At 35.5% G+C, this 21,144-nt stretch overlaps 1 protein-coding gene across 4 annotated transcripts in view; it reads left to right on the top strand.

The window, feature by feature from the left end:
- Window positions 1-21,144, top strand: part of CSMD3 (CUB and Sushi multiple domains 3) — a 549,229-nt gene that overhangs the window by 525,497 nt on the left and 2,588 nt on the right. For all 4 annotated transcript variants that reach the window (XM_031591144.2, XM_031591143.2, XM_031591142.2 and 1 more), the window contains 6 exons: window positions 8,921-9,032; window positions 10,267-10,446; window positions 13,288-13,353; window positions 14,268-14,426; window positions 18,631-18,743; window positions 20,560-20,647. In XM_031591144.2, coding sequence (XP_031447004.1) covers window positions 8,921-9,032; window positions 10,267-10,446; window positions 13,288-13,353; window positions 14,268-14,426; window positions 18,631-18,743; window positions 20,560-20,647 — 718 coding nt within the window. The remainder of the gene's footprint in view (window positions 1-8,920; window positions 9,033-10,266; window positions 10,447-13,287; window positions 13,354-14,267; window positions 14,427-18,630; window positions 18,744-20,559; window positions 20,648-21,144) is intronic.

The following is a 21,144-nucleotide window of genomic DNA, read 5'->3' as shown; positions in this document are numbered from 1 at the left end:
GCCCAGCAATGAATGCAGCACCCAGGTGTGTCTCACTAGGGCTGAGCAGAGGGAAAGGATCACCTCCCTAGACCTACTGGTACTGGTCTGCTTGATACAGCCCAGAAGGCTGCTTTGCTGCAAGGCTGTTTTGTAAGCAAATGTTGTTTGGATATGCTCCCGGTGGAATTACATGCAATGTTTCCTGTGCTAGAATGTAGTATATGCAGAGTAAATCTTTTGCTGTATGTTTTCCCTATGGAATGCTATATAGACACTGTGACGCTAGGTGTGTGATGTGAGATGTTTTTGTACTCAGTGATGGAAAACCCTTTTCATAATGTAGCAAGAGATCTTTAATAATATTGCTTAATAAATAACAGTGCTAAAATGTGAAACTGAAAAAGCTTCTGAATTTCTGATTTATTGAATCGCACAAACAAATGTCAGTGAGTTATTTTCATGGGTGAATGGTGTACAGATGTAGACATGTGACATATTGTTTGCCAGAAATCTGATAAGGCAGCTGCAAACAAACTAATAAAGAGTCAAAATTATTCTACTACATTCATGTTTGGTAGTATGTCTGAAAAGTGCAGTCATATCAACAGGAGTATGCAGAAAAGTAATCTAGAAGCTACCAGGCCAAATGTTGTGCCTGTAATAGGAGTTAACTGAAAATTATGGATATTCAGAAATGCATGAAAGACTTGATTAAAATTTGAGCAGATTTACAATATTAAATTCATTTTTGGAAGCAGGGGGTTGAAGCTAAAGATTATTCCAAGTCATGGCCACAAATTTTTTTGGATTGTCACTTTTGTGTTTTTTCCAGTTTTCCAGTTTTGGTAGATGACAGCTATATGGAATGGTTATATAATTATCATGATTTTCTCGAGGGAATGAAATGGAGTGCTGTTTCATGCCAAGATAGAATACACAGGGGCAGTCCTTGGACTAACTTCCTTTGGAAGTAATAGTATGAAGATAGATCTGAAAGTAATGCCTCCTATCTATTTCCATGGAAAATACAACAGACACAATTGCACTATTTGATAGAGCAAATTCTCAGCTACAAAACAGTATCCTTCAGCAGCCACCGCTATTAGTTATGCATTTTCAGCAATGATGAGTAAGAGCCTGCATGCCCATGCACATAAAAATCTGTACCAGTGGTGGTGATCCACTATCTCGCCACTGCTGAAAAGCACCATCCATCACCTCACTGTGCTCACAGACACTCTTTGGTCTCCATAAATATTCAGCAAGCAACAATCAATATCGGTGGGTGCCATTTTTTTCCACAGAAAGGAATTCAATGACATACCTTTGCTTCATGTGTAGTTCTTTGTAAGATGCCATTTTGTCAGAGTGCCCCTCTGCTGCCATCTGTTGCAGAGCAACAGAATGAATGGAACATTGGTGGGAAGGTTCAGTCTTTATTGCTGTACCACCACCATCTGCCTCTAATATCATTGGCCAACATAATAAAATAGGAGGCATTGCTTTTGCAGCAGCCCTCATATATTATGCTAGACTGCAACTCTTTATTTAGCTGTGTAAGAAATGAATCATTGTAATGACCATTTTCTACAATTTTATTGTCCCAGTTTCTCTGGCATATTAATGAGTATTTTATTGCTGAAGAAGCTAATGGGGCCTTTCTCATTTGAGATGTAGATGTGGCTGTGTATGAGAGCATCACTCACAGCTAGCACTGACTGTCAAAATATCCAGCAAAATGTCAACTGATAAATAACTTCTAAAAGAAGTGTAGTTGCTGGCAGGATTTACAACCCTGATCCCGTAGTTGTAAGGTTAGTGACTTGCAGATTAATGGAACAAAACAGCAAATTTAGTTTGATGACAATTATTTTGTAAAATGTATGAGCTATAGTCTTCTCTAGTCAGCAGTATACCCTCAAGCTCTGATGTAATGAATTTTGGTTTTATATATGAACTAAATGTCTGAGTGGGATTTCTGGCTAGTCTAAATAGGACTGCTTAGTTAATACAGAACAAAAAAAGGAGTAGCATTCTCACACATGAAGCAGAGCTCAGCTCTTTATTGTGTTGAGATGGCAGTGAAAATACTCAGTTCTAGACTAGTTATTGTCTCTAGTTCCTGGACAGAAATATTACATTAGTATGTATTCAATAATATTATGACTCATTTAAGCCACAAAACATAATTTAATTTATAATATGCTATAATTAACTTCCTTTACGAGTGGAATAATAATAATATAATGACTTTTGTTTCTTCTATCCACAGCTGAAAGTTAAAGAAGAATTATAAAATACTGAAGTTGAGATGGCTTTGATTTCCTTTTTTCTGATAGTCCTCTCTTTAGTTCTCTCTTATTTTTAGTAATAGATCAAAAGAGTTTCTCAGAATTAAGCAAAATGGTCTGCAGGTGGCAAATCTGTAACAAGGAATTGTCACCACTGAATATATAGGATGGTTTTCTGACTCTAACCCAGAGTTGTTTTTTTCTCATTTCAGGTTTTTTTTTTAATTCATTTGTTTTGTTTTTCTAAGACAAAGGGGTTGGAAAAAAACTCTCTTAAATGCTTCACATTTAAACTAATAGTAATAAGGCCATTTAAGTGACTTAATGGTTAACTTTTAACTTTGTCTCATCAAAATGAAAAATAAGACTCTAACCTGATGGAAGAATTCAAGACTTCATATGTCAAGTCCTATGTTAGTGCTGTCTAACAACTGTCAAAACCTCCTCTTCTACAAAACTGTATCACTGACTTATTTTTTTTCACAAAACTAATACTAAGTCACAAGTTTCCACAGTGCTGTTTTTTGTTAATGTTGTTTCTTCCCAGTCTTAACGATCTGTTTTCTTATGCTATTGCTTGTACTGAAAACTCAGGCATATATGACACAATTCCTGACTTGACTGAAAGAAGTATCAAAACTTGACTTCCCAGGCCCTACACTAATAAAAGCACAAATATTTCCACTGAGCATTTGAATGGTACTAAATGTATTAAGCATGACAGTGTTCTATACTGTGAAATGCTGTTTGAAACTGATCTAAAGACATGGAGCAACCTTGTAAATACTCTCTTTCTGTGAACTTAATGCTTATAAAAACTTTAGTGATGATGGAATTATCAGATAAAAGTATAAGAGAGGTGCTCTAATCCTGCAGGCTAACTGTGGACACAAACATAGTTGACATAATCACTGCATCATTGAAATTTATGCCTTAACAGGTGCCATGCAATTTCTGAAAAGGATTACAGTTATGTTGTGATCTTTATTATGCAAATGTATTGTCCTAGTTTTATCAGTATTCCATATCATGACATCATCTGCTTGAAACTACACCATATATATACCTAACAAGAGTAATTATACAAAGCTCTTTGTTGTCATTGATGATTTGAATTGTAAACAGAATGAGTGATTAACTACAGCTTACAAACGTACATTACAATGTCAAAGTAGAGTAAAATACATACTATGAGCTTAAGCTTTATTTTTAGTTACCAAAACTATCTAGTATTCTAGAAACTATGTCTCTTTCTATAAAAGTGTAGTACTACAATGTTTTACACTCAAAATCTTGCTATTGGCAATAAGGGAACATACTTATGTCTCACTCCAATTTATACAGGGAGATGAGGTTCTTTAGTATCTGTATAACCAGCGTGAGATTAAGAAACAATGGTTCAAATGTTAGTCCAACCAGTTTATTATAAATCCTAATCAGGGAGACAGGGAAGGGAAGGGAAGGAGGGTGATAGAAAAGATAGGAAAGAAGCAAGAATTGTGTAAAGCGGGGATAGTCACCACCAGGATCCAGCAGAGGTCCCGTTGCACGCTATTTCAAAGGTCCGAGGCAGAAGCAGCAGGGGGAGAGCAGCAGCAGTGTGGCTGGCCTTGGGCAGGAAGCAGGTAGCAGGAGGCAGTCGTGGAGCCAATCCGGGAGGAAACAGCAGGACTCAGGTAGCGGGCCCAGGTGAGTCTGTCAATATGCAGGAATTCCGTAGTGAGGAATCTGATGGAAAACATCTCTGTACTTCAACATCGTGATAGAGTGCAGAGCAAGTCCAGGAGGGAGAGAGGCAGGTCATGAGCCTTCTTCATGTCAGAAACCTCTTCTTCATGAGCAATCTGTTGTCAGAAAACCTCTGTTCTTCTTCATGAGGAATCTGTTGCCTGAAAACCTATCCTCATGGTTTTTGATTCCTCTTTTATTCGACTTTTTCTCCTGCCTACATGACATCCCTGGGCACTTGAGCAAGAGTCATGTGAGTACCCTCTGAGATGGCCAGCATCCTTGAGATAAGTCCACATAAAAGACTACTTCACAGCCATTAAATTGCAGCTTATCTCTCTCTGTCCTGTTGTTGCCCCTGGCCTTGTCCATCTATGTCCCTTAGACAAAGGATCTCACAACCCTTGCCCAGGACTTGGCCATCAAAGTTCTCCAGACAAAGGATTTATCAACCCCTGCCCAGGACTTGCCTGGGCTTGTTCATCTGTATCCCCAGCAAGCTCTGAGACAGTGATGTAAAATAATATCTTACAACTTCTTAGCAAAATTCTAAAATATATGATGTAACCAAACTCTTAATAGTCAAATTCAAAAATCACTAGTCTATATCTAGTTACTGCAGAAAAGAAAAGAGGGGGGAAGACTGGGCAGTGAATACTTCACAAAACATAACAAAATTAGTTATAATTCACTTTAAATTGCAGTAGACATATGCACTGATTTCTATCACTTTTCCTGAATCTTTTTACTTCCCTGGTTCGTGAAATCTGTGGCTTCAGTCCTTTGTTGGTTGCAGGTGTTAGTGTTTGTTTCACTGTGAAATGCTTCTCTAAGAGAAATATCATTTTCATTCTTTTTTTTTCTTTTTGGTCTTTTTTGCATTCTTCATTCACATGGGGATATTTATGTTTCTAGCATATTTTTGCACCACGCATTCTGTAACTCCACGAATATTGAAATCTACTCTACAATGGTCCATTTCATCCATGTTAGGTAATTGTTCTTTGTTACCCCTGAAAGCTGATTCTGTTCAGGACATTGTTTCTTTAAGTGATTGTGCTTGAGTTGTTTACAGCTATAGGCTCCCCACTACCATATGAGTCCATCTCTTATCACTCTCATTCCTGCAGTCTTCTTCACAACAGCCTGTGCCATGATTTCTCACCAATCTCAAGCCTGTATTTCTCTGTGCTGTATCTCACAGAATCACAGAATGGCCAGGGTTGGAAGGGACCTCAAGGATCATGAATCTCCAACCCCCTGCCACATGCAGGGCCACCAAGCTTCCCATTCAATACTAGACCAGGCTGCCCAGGGCCCCATCCAACCTGGCCTTGAACACCTCTAGGGACAGGGAATCCACAACCTCTCTGGGCAGCCTGTTCTAGCACCTCACCACTCCCTGTAAAGAATTTCCCCCTAACATCCAACCTAAATCTCCCCTCCTTCAACTTAAAGCCATTTCCCCTTGTCCTGCAGTTATCTTCCCTTTCAAAGAGTTGATTCTCCTCCTGTTTTTAGGCTCCCTTTAGGTATTGAAGGGCTGCAGTGAGGTAACCCCACAGCCTTCTTTTCTCCAGGCTGAACAAGACCTGCTCCCTCAGCCTGTCTTCATACGGGAGGTGCTCCAGTCCCCTGATCATCTTCGTGATCCTCCTCTGGACCCTCTCCAACAGCTCCCTGTCTTTCTTGTACTGGGGCTCCAGATCTGGACACAGTACTCCAGATGGGGCCTCACAAGAGCAGAGTAGAGGGGGACAATCACCTCCCTGTCCCTGCTGGCCACTCCACTTCTGATGAAGCCCAGGATCCCATTTGCCCTCTGAGCTGCAAGGGCACACTACTGGCTCATATTAAGTTTTTCTTTTATCAAGACCCCCAGGTCCTTCTCCACAGGGCTGCTCTCAAGGACTGCTCCTTCCAGTCTGTATGGATTCCTGGGATTCCTCCGGCCCAAGTACAAAACTCTGCACTTTGCCGTGTTGAACCTCATCAGGTTCACCCGGGTCCACCTTTCTAGCCTGTTGAATGGCATCCCTTCCTTCTACCATGTCAACCGTACCACTCAGCTTGGTGTTGTCAGCAAACTTGCTGACGGTACACTCGATTCCGTCATTGATGTCATTGATAAATAAATAAATTGTCTCATTAGTGTTTAACATCTTATTCTGCATGATAGCTCCTTGTTACTACTGTGGATATAAAATTGTGATTGTAATGTACAAAGAAAAAGGAATGGATGCAAATTAGTCACAACTACATGATCAGAAGAAAAAATTGATGTTACAGCTAAATCAAAATAAACCAAAAAGGCTCCAAGCAGGTCAAGACAGTCTCAGAGAAAGGAAGCCTGTCAAACTTCTGCACGATAATTATCACATTAGTGATTACAGTAGTACTGTATTACTTGGCTACCAGACTGCAGATATAGCAAAAATTTAATGAGGTATGATTTTGTTCATTTAAATATGGTGTTAACAGTTACTGAAGAGAAAGGACAGACATTTCTGCTGAGGTTTAACCCATCAGATGGCTCAGCACCAAACAATCATTTGCTCATTCCCCCACCTTTTCAGTAGAATGGGGGAGAGAAATGAGAAAAACAAAGGAGAATGCATAGGTTGAGATAAAACTGTTCACTGAGATTAGAGAAAAGAAAAGGATAACAGTTATGACTATTTATATATATGAATGTATATAACAAATGCAGAAGCAATCACCCCCTGACATTGCCCAGCTAGCCCCCCTAGTGAGCAGAAGAAAGCAAGATGAACTCTCACCTCCTTCAAAACTCTTTCCACATGATGTCCTGGTATGGAATATTCCTTTGGCCAGTTGAAGTCAGCTGTCTTGGTTCTATTCCCTCCCAGCTCTTTGGCCCCTTCACTGAGAATGGCCTTGGCTGTACACAACACTGCTTAGCAGCAGTTATAACATCGGTGCGTTATCAACATTGTTTTTCTCTTAGAACCAAAACGCAACATGATATTAGACATTTTGAAGAAAAAAATTCCATGATTGCTGAAACTAAAACAATTCCCTTAACAGCTCAGTCCTCTGACATGAATTGCTGGGGACAGAGAAGCTTCTTGGAATATCTGCATGTTCTTTGGTAAACTGAAGACCAAGAAAAGCTGAAACTAAAGTAATTTATGACGATTAGAAATAAATTGTATTCTCGTATATCATGTAAGAAACAATAAGGAAATAATTACGTGTTATTATTTTATGTAATTATAATGTTATTTTTTGTTCATAATGTATCTAGAGTGCTATCCTATTAATAAGCAGTTGCAGTCTGATATGTATGGTTTTACTTTTCTCATTGTTATTTCTCTTGAGTTAGGAAATGTCAAATATATCATCTTTTGGTACTTAAAAAAATGAAAATTTACTGATACTGGTTATTTGAATATCCAATCCATAGTGAATATTACAGAAAAAAACAGCTGTGGAACAGAGACAATCATACAGCATGCAAGGAAGTCTTACTCCACCCAGGACTGACTGCAAACATTGATACACATAGAGTAGCTCCTCCCTAAAGTCAGAGACGATATGGATAAAGACATGTAGGCTGTTTCTCCATCTATTCTTTTGTACAAGTTATGTAGGGAACCGAGCAATATACATCATCTCAAGACTTGGGATTTTTAAGTTCATGTAACGCTGTATTGTAGCGCCACCTGGTGCCTCTAGTATGACACTAAAAATAGATCTACTTTGGAAAACAATTACTTGTAGCTTTTATTATTATTATTATTGTTGTTGTTGTTGTTGTTTTATTATTATTATTTTATTTTAGGAACAGGGAGATTCATTTATTTATTTATTCATTAAACTAGTCTTTAGCACTTCTAAAAACACCTTCATCATTTGATCAACTGATGTAGTTTCGATGCTACTTTGGAGACCTACATATAAAGGTTATATTTCTCAGACAAGGATAATACAGTTAAAATCCATTTCCATGGGTGTTTTTTTGTTTTGTTTGTTTGTTTGTTTGTTTGTTTGTTTGTTTGTTTCTTGCTTTTGTTTTGTTGTTGCTGCTTCATTTAAAACAGTAAGAGGAAATAAGAAAAATGGCTTAGTGAGTAGTTACTCTTTTAGATAGAATTCGTACTATTGTAACAGATGACTGTAATACCAGGAATTTTATTATTATTATTTTTAGAAAATAGAGAAAGCTAGCTTGGTAGCTAGAGCTATAGAACATCCTGAATTGGAAGGAACTGCAAAGATCATCAAGTCTAACTCCTGGCGCAATACACAACCAGATCTGAGAACATCATCTAACCATGCCTTGAACTCTAGCAGGCTCAATGACATGATCACTTCTGGTTTCTATTGTATAAATTCTTTTTTATCTCTTCTGGTATAAAAGGAAATGAAGGTATTATAGAGACATTATATTTTCTGAAGCATGGGGTAGCATTGTTGATCAACCCTTGTGTGTACTAATGAAATATTTCTCATTACTGCTTCTGGATACATACACCATTCTGCAAAGATTCAGCACAGCCTATTACCTATTAGAGCTTTGTGACTTCCCTGGTATGCTGTAAGATTTTCTAGCTGGCTCCTTTCTGTTTTATGTGGTGGAGGAAGTTCAGAGCTAGGAAGATGCAGTAAAGAGAGAGACCACAGGATACAAGAATTTGATTCTATTCCACAGAGATTTTCATGCTGTGGGAGGAATAATTCTAATGAAAATGAAGCAAATGTTTATTTCATATCAAAATGCTACAGGAGTGTCTTTCTACAGAAAAGGTGTCTTAATTTATCAAGCATTTATTATGTGAAGGAGTACTTTGTCTTTTTTTTTTTTTTCTAATATATATATTTATATATAGTATATATGTATATATATATATACATTTCCTCATAACAATATAACTGTGTTTTTTATTTTTCAACAGGTGGGAAATGTTGTTCAGTTCCAGTGTAAGAAAGGACATCTTCTCCATGGGTCAACAACAAGAACTTGCCTTCCTGATCTTACATGGAGTGGAGTTCAGCCAGAATGTATACGTAAGTAATTGATGGATAGAATAAGTATTTCTATTAATGCTAAAATTATTCTCTAATTCCTTTCTATGTTGTCTAGTTACTGAAGTATTTTTATAAAGTTGTTATATTTTTATGTATAATTATATTAACTTATATTTAATATAATTTTTCATTACTATTTTACAGTATGTAGAAATGAGAAATTAAATTTTTTGAGTTAACAATTTTTTTTTCTACAATTGCCTGATGAGATTTGTAAAGCAAAGAAAAATAATCACAGTATCAGTGTACTGGGTCATGTTAAATCTGATCCATTTCAAAGAAGAGATAGCCCTTCTGCTGACCAGAGAGATGCTGAAAATAAGTTTCTGCCTAAGAGAGTGCATCCCTTTCAATGAGGAATGTGCAAAGAGTCAGGAATTGATGAGAACAGCCCATGAAGGAAATCCCTGCATTAATCTATCTTGTACTGAAGTAGATAGTTACAGTCAGATCTTGCAGAGAGTTTGCGCTACCAGTTTACTAACTGTAATCAGAGAATTAATGGGGCATATTAAGAAGGGGGGGGACACGGAAAAGAGTTTTGTAATTGTAGTTTGTAATGAATTGACATGAAGATAATCTTAATTGCAGACAGAATTTCATTTCTTAGATCTTTCACATTTCAGCATCACAGTTAATCTTTCTAGTTCTTCAGCAAGCCATCCGTATTTTTCTGGAAACAGTGTCACCTTATACGGTCTGATCTTAAGGAATACTGACAATGTATGTTGAGCATATCCACAAAAGAAAGCAGCATTAGTGTCCCATTTGGTGCTAGTGTTCCCCCTAAACAAATAGAAAATCAGTGGCTCTGGGTCATTACTTTGGAGGTATGGAGGTATGCTGTTTTTGAGACAACACAAATCTCACAGACACTCATTGTTAATGATGTAAAACAGTTTTCATGAGATTAGGATTCGTAATTAATTTTTGTCCCTGATATTTAAAATTTGCCTCGACTACAATAACTACAATGACTTACCCAGCATGTAAATTGGTTCTTGGTCCCTTGATGGTGAAAGGGCCATTTTCAAAAACATATTTACTTGTAGCCTCAGTACAATCATTTATAGTCTATATTGTAATTTAATTAAGAAAAATATATTTATGTGTTATTTTTATTGAAGCTTTTTTTCCCTCATTACTTACCTGTCAGAGTATAGATTATTTTTTCACTGTTTTGACTGAAGGATATTTTATCTTTTATTTGTAGCTCACAGCTGTAAACAACCAGAAACACCATCTCATGCAAATGTTGCAGGAATGGATCTTCCCTCACTTGGCTATACATTGATTTACACTTGTCAACCAGGCTTCTTCCTGGCAGGAGGATCAGAGCATAGAGCCTGCAGATCTGATGGCACATGGACTGGGAAAGTTCCAGTTTGTGAAGGTAACCTCTTCTGTTTCCTGTTGCAACTGTCATCTATCACATTTCAACAGTATTCTTTACTTGCTACCTAATAAGGTGAGGTAGGAACTAGGAGAGCAAATATCTAAAAGGATAGTTCTAAGCCTTTGTCAATTGTGCTTAATGGGACAAATGCTTTCATCTGCTTATGCTCAGAGGAGTGAATTCAGATAAAATTATAAAATTCTGGGGTCCAGGTTAACACCAGTGTTTAAGCTCCTGACTGAGCCAGGTGTGGACTACATTCTGATAGGCTTAGTGGAATAAGAACCTCAATGTTTTGCACATGTATATTAAGCCAAGACTAGGGTAGGTGTACTGTAGGAGACTGTGTCAGCTGCAAAACACTAAGATTATTGCAGTATTAGAGAAGGATGCTTACTGAAGTTTAAGTAGAGGTCTTAATTATTACATGAAATGAAACCATGGAGTTTATTATTTCGTATTCAAATAAAAGCAGAAATATACTACTCACAAAGAAAATAAATTTATTTACTTTGGTTTTCCAAAATCCTATTTTGTTTATGGTATAGTTTGTTGGTTTTTTTTTTTTTTTCCTACATATTTTGGCATGGCATGGCATGAAAATTCTCATGGTAAAATCAGGAAGAGAGTGGTATTTTTTATGTGCAATAAGAAATCCACAAGTGTAGCAACTGTTTGGAATTCCAATTCCTGAATAATTAAAGAACTGATTACTGATACATAATGTTTCAGATGTGGTTATCCCCAGGACTCCTAGAGAGACATACAGAGGCTATATAACCAAATGCTGCCTCTTGGAAGGGGGATTGAATCACAGGAAGTGAATATTTTGTATTACTAAAAAACAGGTGTCCTGGCATTATATGCCAGGCAAGTGCTGGGGAGAACAGAGCAAAGCCTTGGGAAAGTGTTAGGAAGCAAGCTGCCAAGAAGCCCATGACTTCATTAGTGTTCAGGAAATGTTATGGCAGGCCAAATGTGATTCACGGGTTGTATTTTAATCCAAGAATTTTCTGCTGATTATACTGAAACAAGTAATGTTAACTGTCTATCTGATTTAATAAATCTTTATGAGAATATTTTTTTTTTTCTTAATTTTCAGTGGTAACTATTAGTGTGTCCACCTTGTCAAATAATTGTTTCCCAAGGTCTTCAGGAAATCTTGCCAAAATGCAAAATTTTCAGGATCACTTATCTTGTTTCTTGCTCTTCAGCAGTGGTAAAAAAAAATACCAGTAAATGACAAATTATAAAGTATCGACTCTAATGAGATAAATTAAAATGTGTCCTAAATATTTTACATCTTACCTATTAAATAGATAGATGAAACATCTCTTCTACAGAAGAGAGAAGACAATGTTCACACGTGACGGTGAACTTTACAAATATGACTTGGAAAAGGATGAAAAGGAATGAAAAACTTGGAGTTTAGATCTAAAAAAGGATATTTAGGAGAATTTAAGCAGGATTTGTACTTTTAAATGCAAAATTGCAGTGTTTAAAGTCCTACTTAGTAAGTGTGTGGACAAGAAATTTTAACTCCAGAGATAGTATATGTTTTAGTTTTGGTCTTGTATTTAAAATCTCAGTTTTCAACTTTACTATGATCCAGCCATTTCTAACCTGAGTTTGACGCAGTCAAAAAACATATAATGCCCAAACACATCCTCCAAATCAGCCATGTCTAGTGAAATTTGACAAGTTTCTTTTTAAAGAGACAGGAAGTTAAAGATTTATCAATCAGTCTTAACAACAACCATCAAGTCACGAGAAATTTAGGTTAAATTCAGCCCACCTGCATTTGCTGCTTGCTAGCTTTAATCTATATAACAAGAGCAAGACTTCTGCAATAAGATAAAAGTTATTCGTAACACTTAAGAAAAATATTCTCAGTGATTCCTGTTGAAGTATTGATCAGAAAGAGAGGATTGTGTTCCCAACCAAAATACAAAATAATACAAAATAACCACTGGTGCAAGGAATGGAGCCCAGTGTACCACAAGTATCAAATAGAAGACAGAATTAGGTACCTTCTTTATAGCCAAGTAAATCCAAATTATTTTCTGCAAAATAAAACAGTTTCACTTGGAGGAAATGGCACTTCAAACTTTCTGCTTTAGGCAGTAAAGAACTGAAATTCAGGTCTCTAATTTCTAGTGCTCAAAATCATCTGAGCAGTTGTGGACAACTTAATTTGTTTCTTTCTGATGTTATTCTTTAAAGAAACAGTGATCCTCTCCATTTTTAAGAGATTAAGCATGTAACTTTGTTTTTTTAGTCCTGAACAAAAGGTATTTCTCTCAGCAATGTTGAAGATAATTAAGTCCTGGAGAGGAACATGATATAAAATGCACTTGTTGTAAATCTTCTCAGTTTGGTGCTGCATTGTGTCCAGTCAAAGCATCATCCACGCTGCTATCTTATGTGGATAACTCTGTGTGTTTTCCTACATATATGAGTGTTCTATATATATATATATATGCACACACATGGTATATTATATATGATATTTAAATCATTCAACTTGCCTTAGATGACATCTCACATATTAGATGCCCAGCCCAAGACTGAATTCTGAAATATGGATTCTGAAGAAAAAAACTACAAATGACTTGGTAGCATCCAGATAACTTAAAAAAATGCAGCAACAGAAGAAATCAGTGGGCACGTGCTCCTGTGATACTAAGTCTGAAGACTGAAATCTCATTTGTGTTTAGAATTTGAAACATCATCTTATATCGTTTGTAAGAAGTAAAGTGTAGTATGGAAATGATTTTTCCTAGTTTATGAGTAACTGATTCGCTCACAATTTGTATGTCATTCATTCTTTTATAACAGCTGGTTCCAAAATACTGGTGAAGGATCCCAGACCAGCTTTGGGAACGCCTAGTCCCAAACTAAGTGGTAAATATTTGTATTCTTGTATGCTTATAAGACACAAGATGCTAGTGCATACACAAACACAAAGCTTCAAATTCAGTATCAATGACTTCAAATAATTAAAGTGCTTTTAAATATTGATGACTTGTTATAGGGCCAAGTTTGATTTTGCCTTTAGAAACTGTAGTAAAGTCATCCCAAGTAACCTTCAATTTCATTTTTTAAATGGTATCTTATGTTAAGACTTTAAAGATTTGCATATATCCGTTATACTACATAGTCAACATACTTCTTTTAACAATACTGTTGCATTACTTAAATTACTCATTAACCAACTGGAATCTAATGCATTTATTCTCCCTGATGGACCTGTTAGATATAGCAGGTCTAGAGGAGGACCATGAAAATGATCAGAGTGTTGGAGCATCTGTCCTATGAAGACAAACTGCTAAAATTGAGATTATTTAGCCTAAAGAAGAAAAGGCTCTTAGGAGACCTTACAGCAGCCTTCTAGTATTTAAAGGGAGACTACAGGAAAGATGGGGAGGGATTCTATCAGAGAGTGGAGAACAAGAAATAATGATATTAAAAAAGGGTGGGTTTAAGTTAGGTATAAGGAAGAAAATCTTCACAGTGAGGATGGTGAGACACTGGAATAGTTGCCCCAAGAAGCTTGGGATACTCCATCCCTGGAAGTGCTGAAGGCTAGACTGGATGGAGCTTTGGACAACCTGATTTAGTGGGAAGCGCACCTGCACATGGCGAGAAGATTGAATTAGATTATCTTTAAAGATCTCATCCAACTCAAATCATCTATGGTTCTGTGATTCTGAGAGAGTAGATGAAATGTTTGCGTTTGTAAGATTTTTTGTGGATGTTTGACTTCATAAGCACTAACTATTGCAATCTGTACTGAAACATGTTTGATGTTTGTATAGTTCCTGATGATGTATTTGCCCAAAATTACATATGGAAAGGATCTTACAACTACAAAAGCAAGAAACAGCCCATGACTTTGACAGTCACCAGTTTTAATGCAACTTCAGGAAGAGTAAATGCAACACTTACAAACAGCAATATGGAATTGCTACTTTCAGGTATGGGATAAGAAAAACTAATTTCAGTTTGTGGATTTTATTGTTTGTTGTTGGGGATTTTTTTTTTTTTTTTTTTTTTTTTTTTTTTTTGCCTCGAGTGCATCAGTTCTCTGTAATTTAATTCATAACACACATTTTTAATTTTTAATATCTGCTCAAAACTGTCTTTGCTTATCAAAGAAATGTTCATACTAATTCAGTTCCCTTTCAAAGGAAGAGATTATTCCACCTTTTTCTTCTTCAGTTTTCCCAGTGTTTTATTAGATTTGTACTTAATGAGAAATGAGAAGTGAAAGAATTGTTTTTTCTAATTCTCATTCTTTATCCTTAAATATTTTGTCTACTTACATTATTACTCCTGACATTTTATTAATTCTTAAATGACAGATTTTTCCTACATCAGCCTATTAATAAGCAATATTTTGAATTTTTGAGAATTGATACTTAAAGAACACAGAGAACAGGGGGAGATGACAGTTTATACTAACCTTCATGCTGTGGTGTCTGTAGAAGGTCTTGATAACAATATTGGTTTATGCCATTCTGTTGTCCCTGCTGTGCAGAGCAATGTTGCTGTAAAGAATAAGCAGAAACCACAGGTATGCCTTGATGAGAAGACAAATAAGGAGCCTGTGAAACTGTTTGGGTTTATAAGTTGTTTTTATTTGTTTGTTTTTCAGACTTTTAATTTCTTGATTGAGATGTCATCCACATAGGCAACGGATCTATCACAGAAATAGCAGGCTATACCACAGTGATATGGATAACAAAAAAAAAAAAAAAAAAAAAAAAAACCAAAACCCATAAAAATAAAAATCTTATAACAATATTATCACTCAAAAATTAGTTTCTTGAAACCATACCATCTATCTGAGACCCTCTTTGCATGGGACTAAAGAAGATAAATTGCAGTTATGTGTAGGCTGGATCTGCTGGTTTTAATCTTATCCATCATTTGAGGGCCCTTTTCTCACTCTTATTTTCCAGAGGTGTTAGCAAGGAAAATTGCAATAGACCATTAACCCATTGGAAAAGAAGGAAGTTCAACACATGTGCTTCCATCAGGGGTTGTCTATGGGGAGAATGTAATGGGCCGGAAAAGCCATGTATCTGTTTAGTTCTCAATTTCTACTATCTAAAGCTGTGAATTTTTATCACTAGATTTGTCTGATGAAAGTATTTTGTATATATCCTTTGAGAATCCCTCTTGATCGGCCATAGATAGACTGTTTCATGAAGTATTTTCTGATTTTTAACCATGTTTGTCTTGAATGTCTGTGCAAATTTAATCTGCTGTGTGATGTTTGTTTAGTTTCTACCACGTAATTTCCATAAGGATATTGGCAGATACAACATTTCACGTTATTGAGATTTGTAAAGCTTAAAATGTTGTTGTTTTTTTTTTTTTTTTTTTTCACTCAAAAAAGCCTCCTTCTCTAAATCAAAGTATTTTCTTAACTGGACACAAATGTAATTAGGACAAATGCCCATTTCTTCTCTATATTCAGGCACTGTACACTTTATAAGGTAGTTGTTTTTCTACCTATTATACAGGTAGAAAACTGAGTTATTGAAAGAATATCTTAGGGTCAGGGATGCACGGATAGATGAGAAACATCTAGATGCAAAGGAACTGATTTAAGGAACTGATTTAAGCTTAACTTGTGGTTATCCAGAATGATAGCTAGTTCTCTTCCCACTGCAGCACTCCTTGTTTTGTATTCTTGCTTTTTATTTTATTTTATTTATTTTTATTTTTATTTTTATTTTGACACCTATGCTTGATGTGATTTTAGTATACATATCTGTCACGGGTTGGAAAATGGGCATGTTCATTTGATCATATTAGTGTGAGTAAAAATAGCAATGTTATTATGGGATTAAGACAAGACAAATGCGCAGCTCTTACTTATCAATTTGGATCAAGCACTCTTTTTTACACTGGAAAACAAGTTACCAGCTCAGAAGAAGCACATCAGTTTTTCACTGAGAAATGCTTGTGAATCAATCATTGGAAATCTGCAAAGAACAAGCTGCCTTGGCTTGTGGGAAAGTTTTTCTCTATATTTTTCTTGAGTGTACATATGTTTGTGTTCAGGTACTCACACACCAAAGCCCTCACCCTCATGCAAGTATTTCCAAAAGTATATTTATGCAATGCATTCATTCATAACTTTTGATTCATTTATCCTAAGTTCCAGGTGTTCTCTAGAGGAACACTGACCAAGTTCTAAAGTAACTAAGCTCTATTTCATGTCAATGAGGTCCTGAAAACAAGAGCAAACCCAAGGCACATTAATCTGAACTCATTGCTGTGTTACTACAAAAGTCTGCTTTATAGGCTCATACCTCTTAAATAGCTATTCTTAGCATGGAAAGTGAAATTGTGATTTTAAGCATGTAAATAAAGGACAATTTCATTGCCATATCTCATAATGAGGCTTCTGTAGTGTGGTAGGAAATTTTCATTTTAACCTGAATTGAATATTTGATGTCCCCATCTCTTGCCATAGTCTATAATAAAAGCATACAGTAAATCCTAACACAGAGGACAAAGATAAATGTCTTAGCTGTGATTTGTACAGGCATCTCTTTCCATTTTAGAACATTTTGTCCTTCTCAGAGTAGCAGCCAACAAGACAGATGTGACTATTTTTAAATTATTTTTTCTTCTTTGTATTCAGTTTTACACAATGAAATTGCCATTTTATTCTGACCGTGTACACAAAATTTTATGTTCTAGCTGGAAAATTCTTCCCTCTCCAGTACTACTATCCAATATTAAGCTGTGTGTTTGTGTGTGTGTATCAGCATTCTTCCTTCCCTACATTAGCATCATAAAATCACCAAGTACCTGTTCAGAAAACGCTATTGGTATCCAACTATTGTGATAGCTAGTGGTTTTGTATAGCCTGCTATGTATTCTTCAACTGGACAGCAAGTTTACATCTCAACACTGTCTTTAGTTTATGTTCACATGACAGAATTTCAACAAATTTGAAAATAGGAAATGAACAAAACTAAGTGGACTGCTATATTACTGGAGTATTCCTTTGTTTAAAAAAGATCTAGCTGAATTAATTAGTATTTAGGTAAGACATACTAACTAAATACAGTGTGAAGTCATCCACATTACTTAGTCTGTGTACATTAAAAATGTAGGAAGAGCAGGGGCAGAATAAAAGCCAGTGCTCATGCAACGGTGTTCAGTGATTTGTAGAAGATAAATTCATTTCAGTATGACATCAGTTCTTTACAACTAGTGAGTGAATTTTAGTTGCAGCTTAGTGGCAATTTTTGGAGGTGAAAAGAAAAGTTTGTTTTCCGTGGTTTTCTCTTCAGTTTTCTTTCTGTTAAGGTTTTTAGCTCTTGTTAGCTTCTACTTATGGAACAATGATTTCAGTGCCTTCACAGAAAGGAAGTGGTCATACCAGAAAGGTCTTCTCTCTAACACTTAAAGTTTCTAAACCATTAATTGATATTAATGATTAAAAAATCTCAAAGGAAAAAAAAGTTAGCTATCTGTTATGTATTTACCAACATCTTTCTAATGGGAGATTAGTTCACTAAGTTTATTATATTATTTTATTTTCCTTACATTAACAATCTTACATTGATTATAAATATTTCTTCTAAATTAATTAAAATGAATCAAGTAATCAGGCAGACAAAGTAAAAAAAAAAACATATACAAGTCTTGTCATTGTCTGTTTACTGACAAATGAAAATACTGACTGATGAAAAACCATTTTTATCATATCTATAAAAATTTAGAAATTTTGAATTCAGCATTAGCTTATGGAAAAGTTTTAGATGTGTGTTTCTACATGACCTTCTTTACCTTATCTCTTAATTGCAAATCTTAAAAGATGCCATGTTTAAATGCACTCTGTCTTATTCGGAACTGTTTTTTTCGAACTACTGTAAATGCTTGTTCTATCTAAGGCTTGTTACCATAACTCGTCTGTGTATAAGAATAGGAGTTCCCTTCTCTTCTCCCTACAGACTGAAATAAAAACAATTTTTACTGAAATTCTGCAATAAAAAATAAATCACAAAATAATGTATCTTGCTAAAATTAAATGTTATTGAAAATGCTACTTAGGAAAATGTTACTTAAGGAAAAGATCGTATACTTATTCTTAACAATGAAATGATTTCTCTGCTCAATGCAAATATGAATTTTAAAAACTCTATTCTACAGGAGTATATAAAAGTCAGGAAGCTCGACTCATGCTCCACATATATCTTATTAAAGCACCATCTCATACATCTGTGAGCCAGCTGAAAGAAGAAAAATGGGCTATGGATGGTTTTGTGAGTATATTTCTACTACAAAAGACAGAAAGCAAATTTTTTATTTGAAATCATGCAGGTACCAAAAATACTAAAATATGTCAGATACAATCTTATTAGTAATATTGGTTCATTAAATGAAATGAAAAGTTCATTGAAAGTTGTAGGAGACTGGTTTGAGGAAAAGTACAGGAATAGTCATCTATTATTAATATACTGGTAAAAGAGCTAAACTCTTTTGGTAAGTATAGGCATGTACAAACTATAGGCTTCATGAACTTGCTTATGAGGTGTAAATAGAATAAATTTGGGTATAAACTAAATATACATAAGTACACAGTAAAGTCGTCTGTTTTATCTACATAGCATATATTATTCATACACTGCTCTTATTTAAATTATTTTTGTTGTTGTTGTTTGTTTGTTTGTTTGTTTGTTTGTTTGTTTTTTCCTGTTTGCATTGTTTTGGTTTAATCTTGAATATCTCAGATTGCTACATCCCAAAGTCAGAAATTAACCTAAGAAATGCACCCTTCAGTGAAAACAGTTTCAGGTCATTGTTGAAGACACACTTGTCTTCAGAAAGGAAAGCTTAAGTGACAATCTTGAAGAAAATTGCCTTGGTACTACTGAAATTATACCCAGTAACTATCCGGGAAGGGAATTATCTATAAATTGAAATAAATTCATAGAATCATAGAATCACTAAGGTTGGAAAAGACCCACAGGATCATCCAGTCCAACCATTCACCCATCACCAATGGTTCTCACTAAACCAAGTCCCTCTACACAACATCCAAATGTTCCTTGAACACCTCCAGGGTTGGTGACTCCACCACCTCTCTAGGCAGCCCATTCCAGCACTCGACCACCCTTTGAGAGAAGTAGTATTTCCTGACGTCCAGCCTGAACCTTCCCTGGCACAGCTTGAAGCCATTCCCTTTAGTCCTATCACTAGTCACACAAGAGAAGAGGCTGACCCCCACCTCACTACAACCTCCCTTCAGGTAGTTATAGAGAGTAATAAGGTCTCCCCTGAGCCTCCTCTTCTCCAGACTGAACAATCCCATCTCCCTCAGCTGCTGCTCGTAAGACTTGTGCTCCAGACCCCTCACCAGCTTAGTTGCCCTTCCTGAACATGCTCCAGGGCCTCGATGTCTTTCTTACAGTGAGGGGCCCAAAACTGGACACAGTACTCGAGGTGCAGCTTCACCAGTGCTGAATACAGGGGGACAATTACTTTCCTGTTCCTGCTGGTCACACTATTTCTGATACAAGCCAGGATGCCATTGGCCTTCTTGGCCACCTGGGCACACTGCTATTATATTATTTTTATTTTATTTTATTTTTTATTTTAATTAATTTATTTTTTTATTATTATATTATATTATTTTAGAATGTGCTTAGCCCTAGTAAGGGAGTTATTCGTAGGATCACAACTCTTTCCTCCCTTTCCCAAGTCAATATACCAATTCAATATTAGGAATATCATTCAGTATTCTAAGTATTCAATATTTTGGACTAAATACGTGTAACTAAGTAGTTTTCGGGATGAGTACTGCACGGTAACAAAGAAACTATCTTCCAATAGAAGACAAAATCTTTTTTCTTGACTTTTAAAATGATTACTAAAACCTCAATACTTGCTTCCTTAGGATTATATATTGTATAAATTTTGCCATGTACTTCCTAAGAAATCAGATAGTTATTAAGTATATACAATATATAAAACTACTGACAAGTAGTTTTCTTTCAAGTACACAAAACTTGAAACATGCTTTTCTACATTTAATTCACTGTGGATTTTTTGTTGTTGTTGTTTGTTTTTTTTTTTCAGGTTTCTGCTGAACCTGATGGAGCTACGTATGTTTTTCAAGGATTCATTCAGGGTAAAGATTATGGGCAATTTGGACTTCAAAGATTAGGTATTAAATTCTAAGTTTATGTCAGTCCATAATTCAGTATCCTATCTTAATTCTTGAACATGCTGGAAAGTATTAATGAATGTCTAACGTGAAAACAAACTATACTTTTTCATAATTTTAATTCACAGTGAAATGCATTGCTTGGGATATTTATTTTCATTGTATCTTCATAAGAAAATTCTTTAAAAAAATTAGAAATATCTTAATTGGAAAAAAAATTCATTTAAATTAATATAAAAAGAGGGCTTTCTCTTCATCAACTGCCTCAAAATATTTTAAAGCTAACAAAAACTACTATACAGTAGTGCACTGGCAAAGAGGTTTTGGTAAAAAGGAAAATTTTACTTCTTCATTTGATTTTCTGGAGGTTTTTTTTAATAGTTTGGAGACTGTTTAACATATTGAAGACTATTTATTGGTTTATACCTCGTAGAAACAGAAGGTTTTAATCACTTTTAAATTCTATAGAATACTACTTGTGGTTAATGAAGTTGGTA

Source organism: Phasianus colchicus, chromosome 3, assembly GCF_987193195.1.
Source record: "Phasianus colchicus chromosome 3, bPhaCol1.hap1.1, whole genome shotgun sequence".
In the NCBI taxonomy this organism is placed as follows: domain Eukaryota; kingdom Metazoa; phylum Chordata; class Aves; order Galliformes; family Phasianidae; genus Phasianus; species Phasianus colchicus.
The sequence above is the reverse complement of the archived record's forward strand: the minus strand, read 5'-3'. Positions and strand labels throughout refer to the sequence as shown.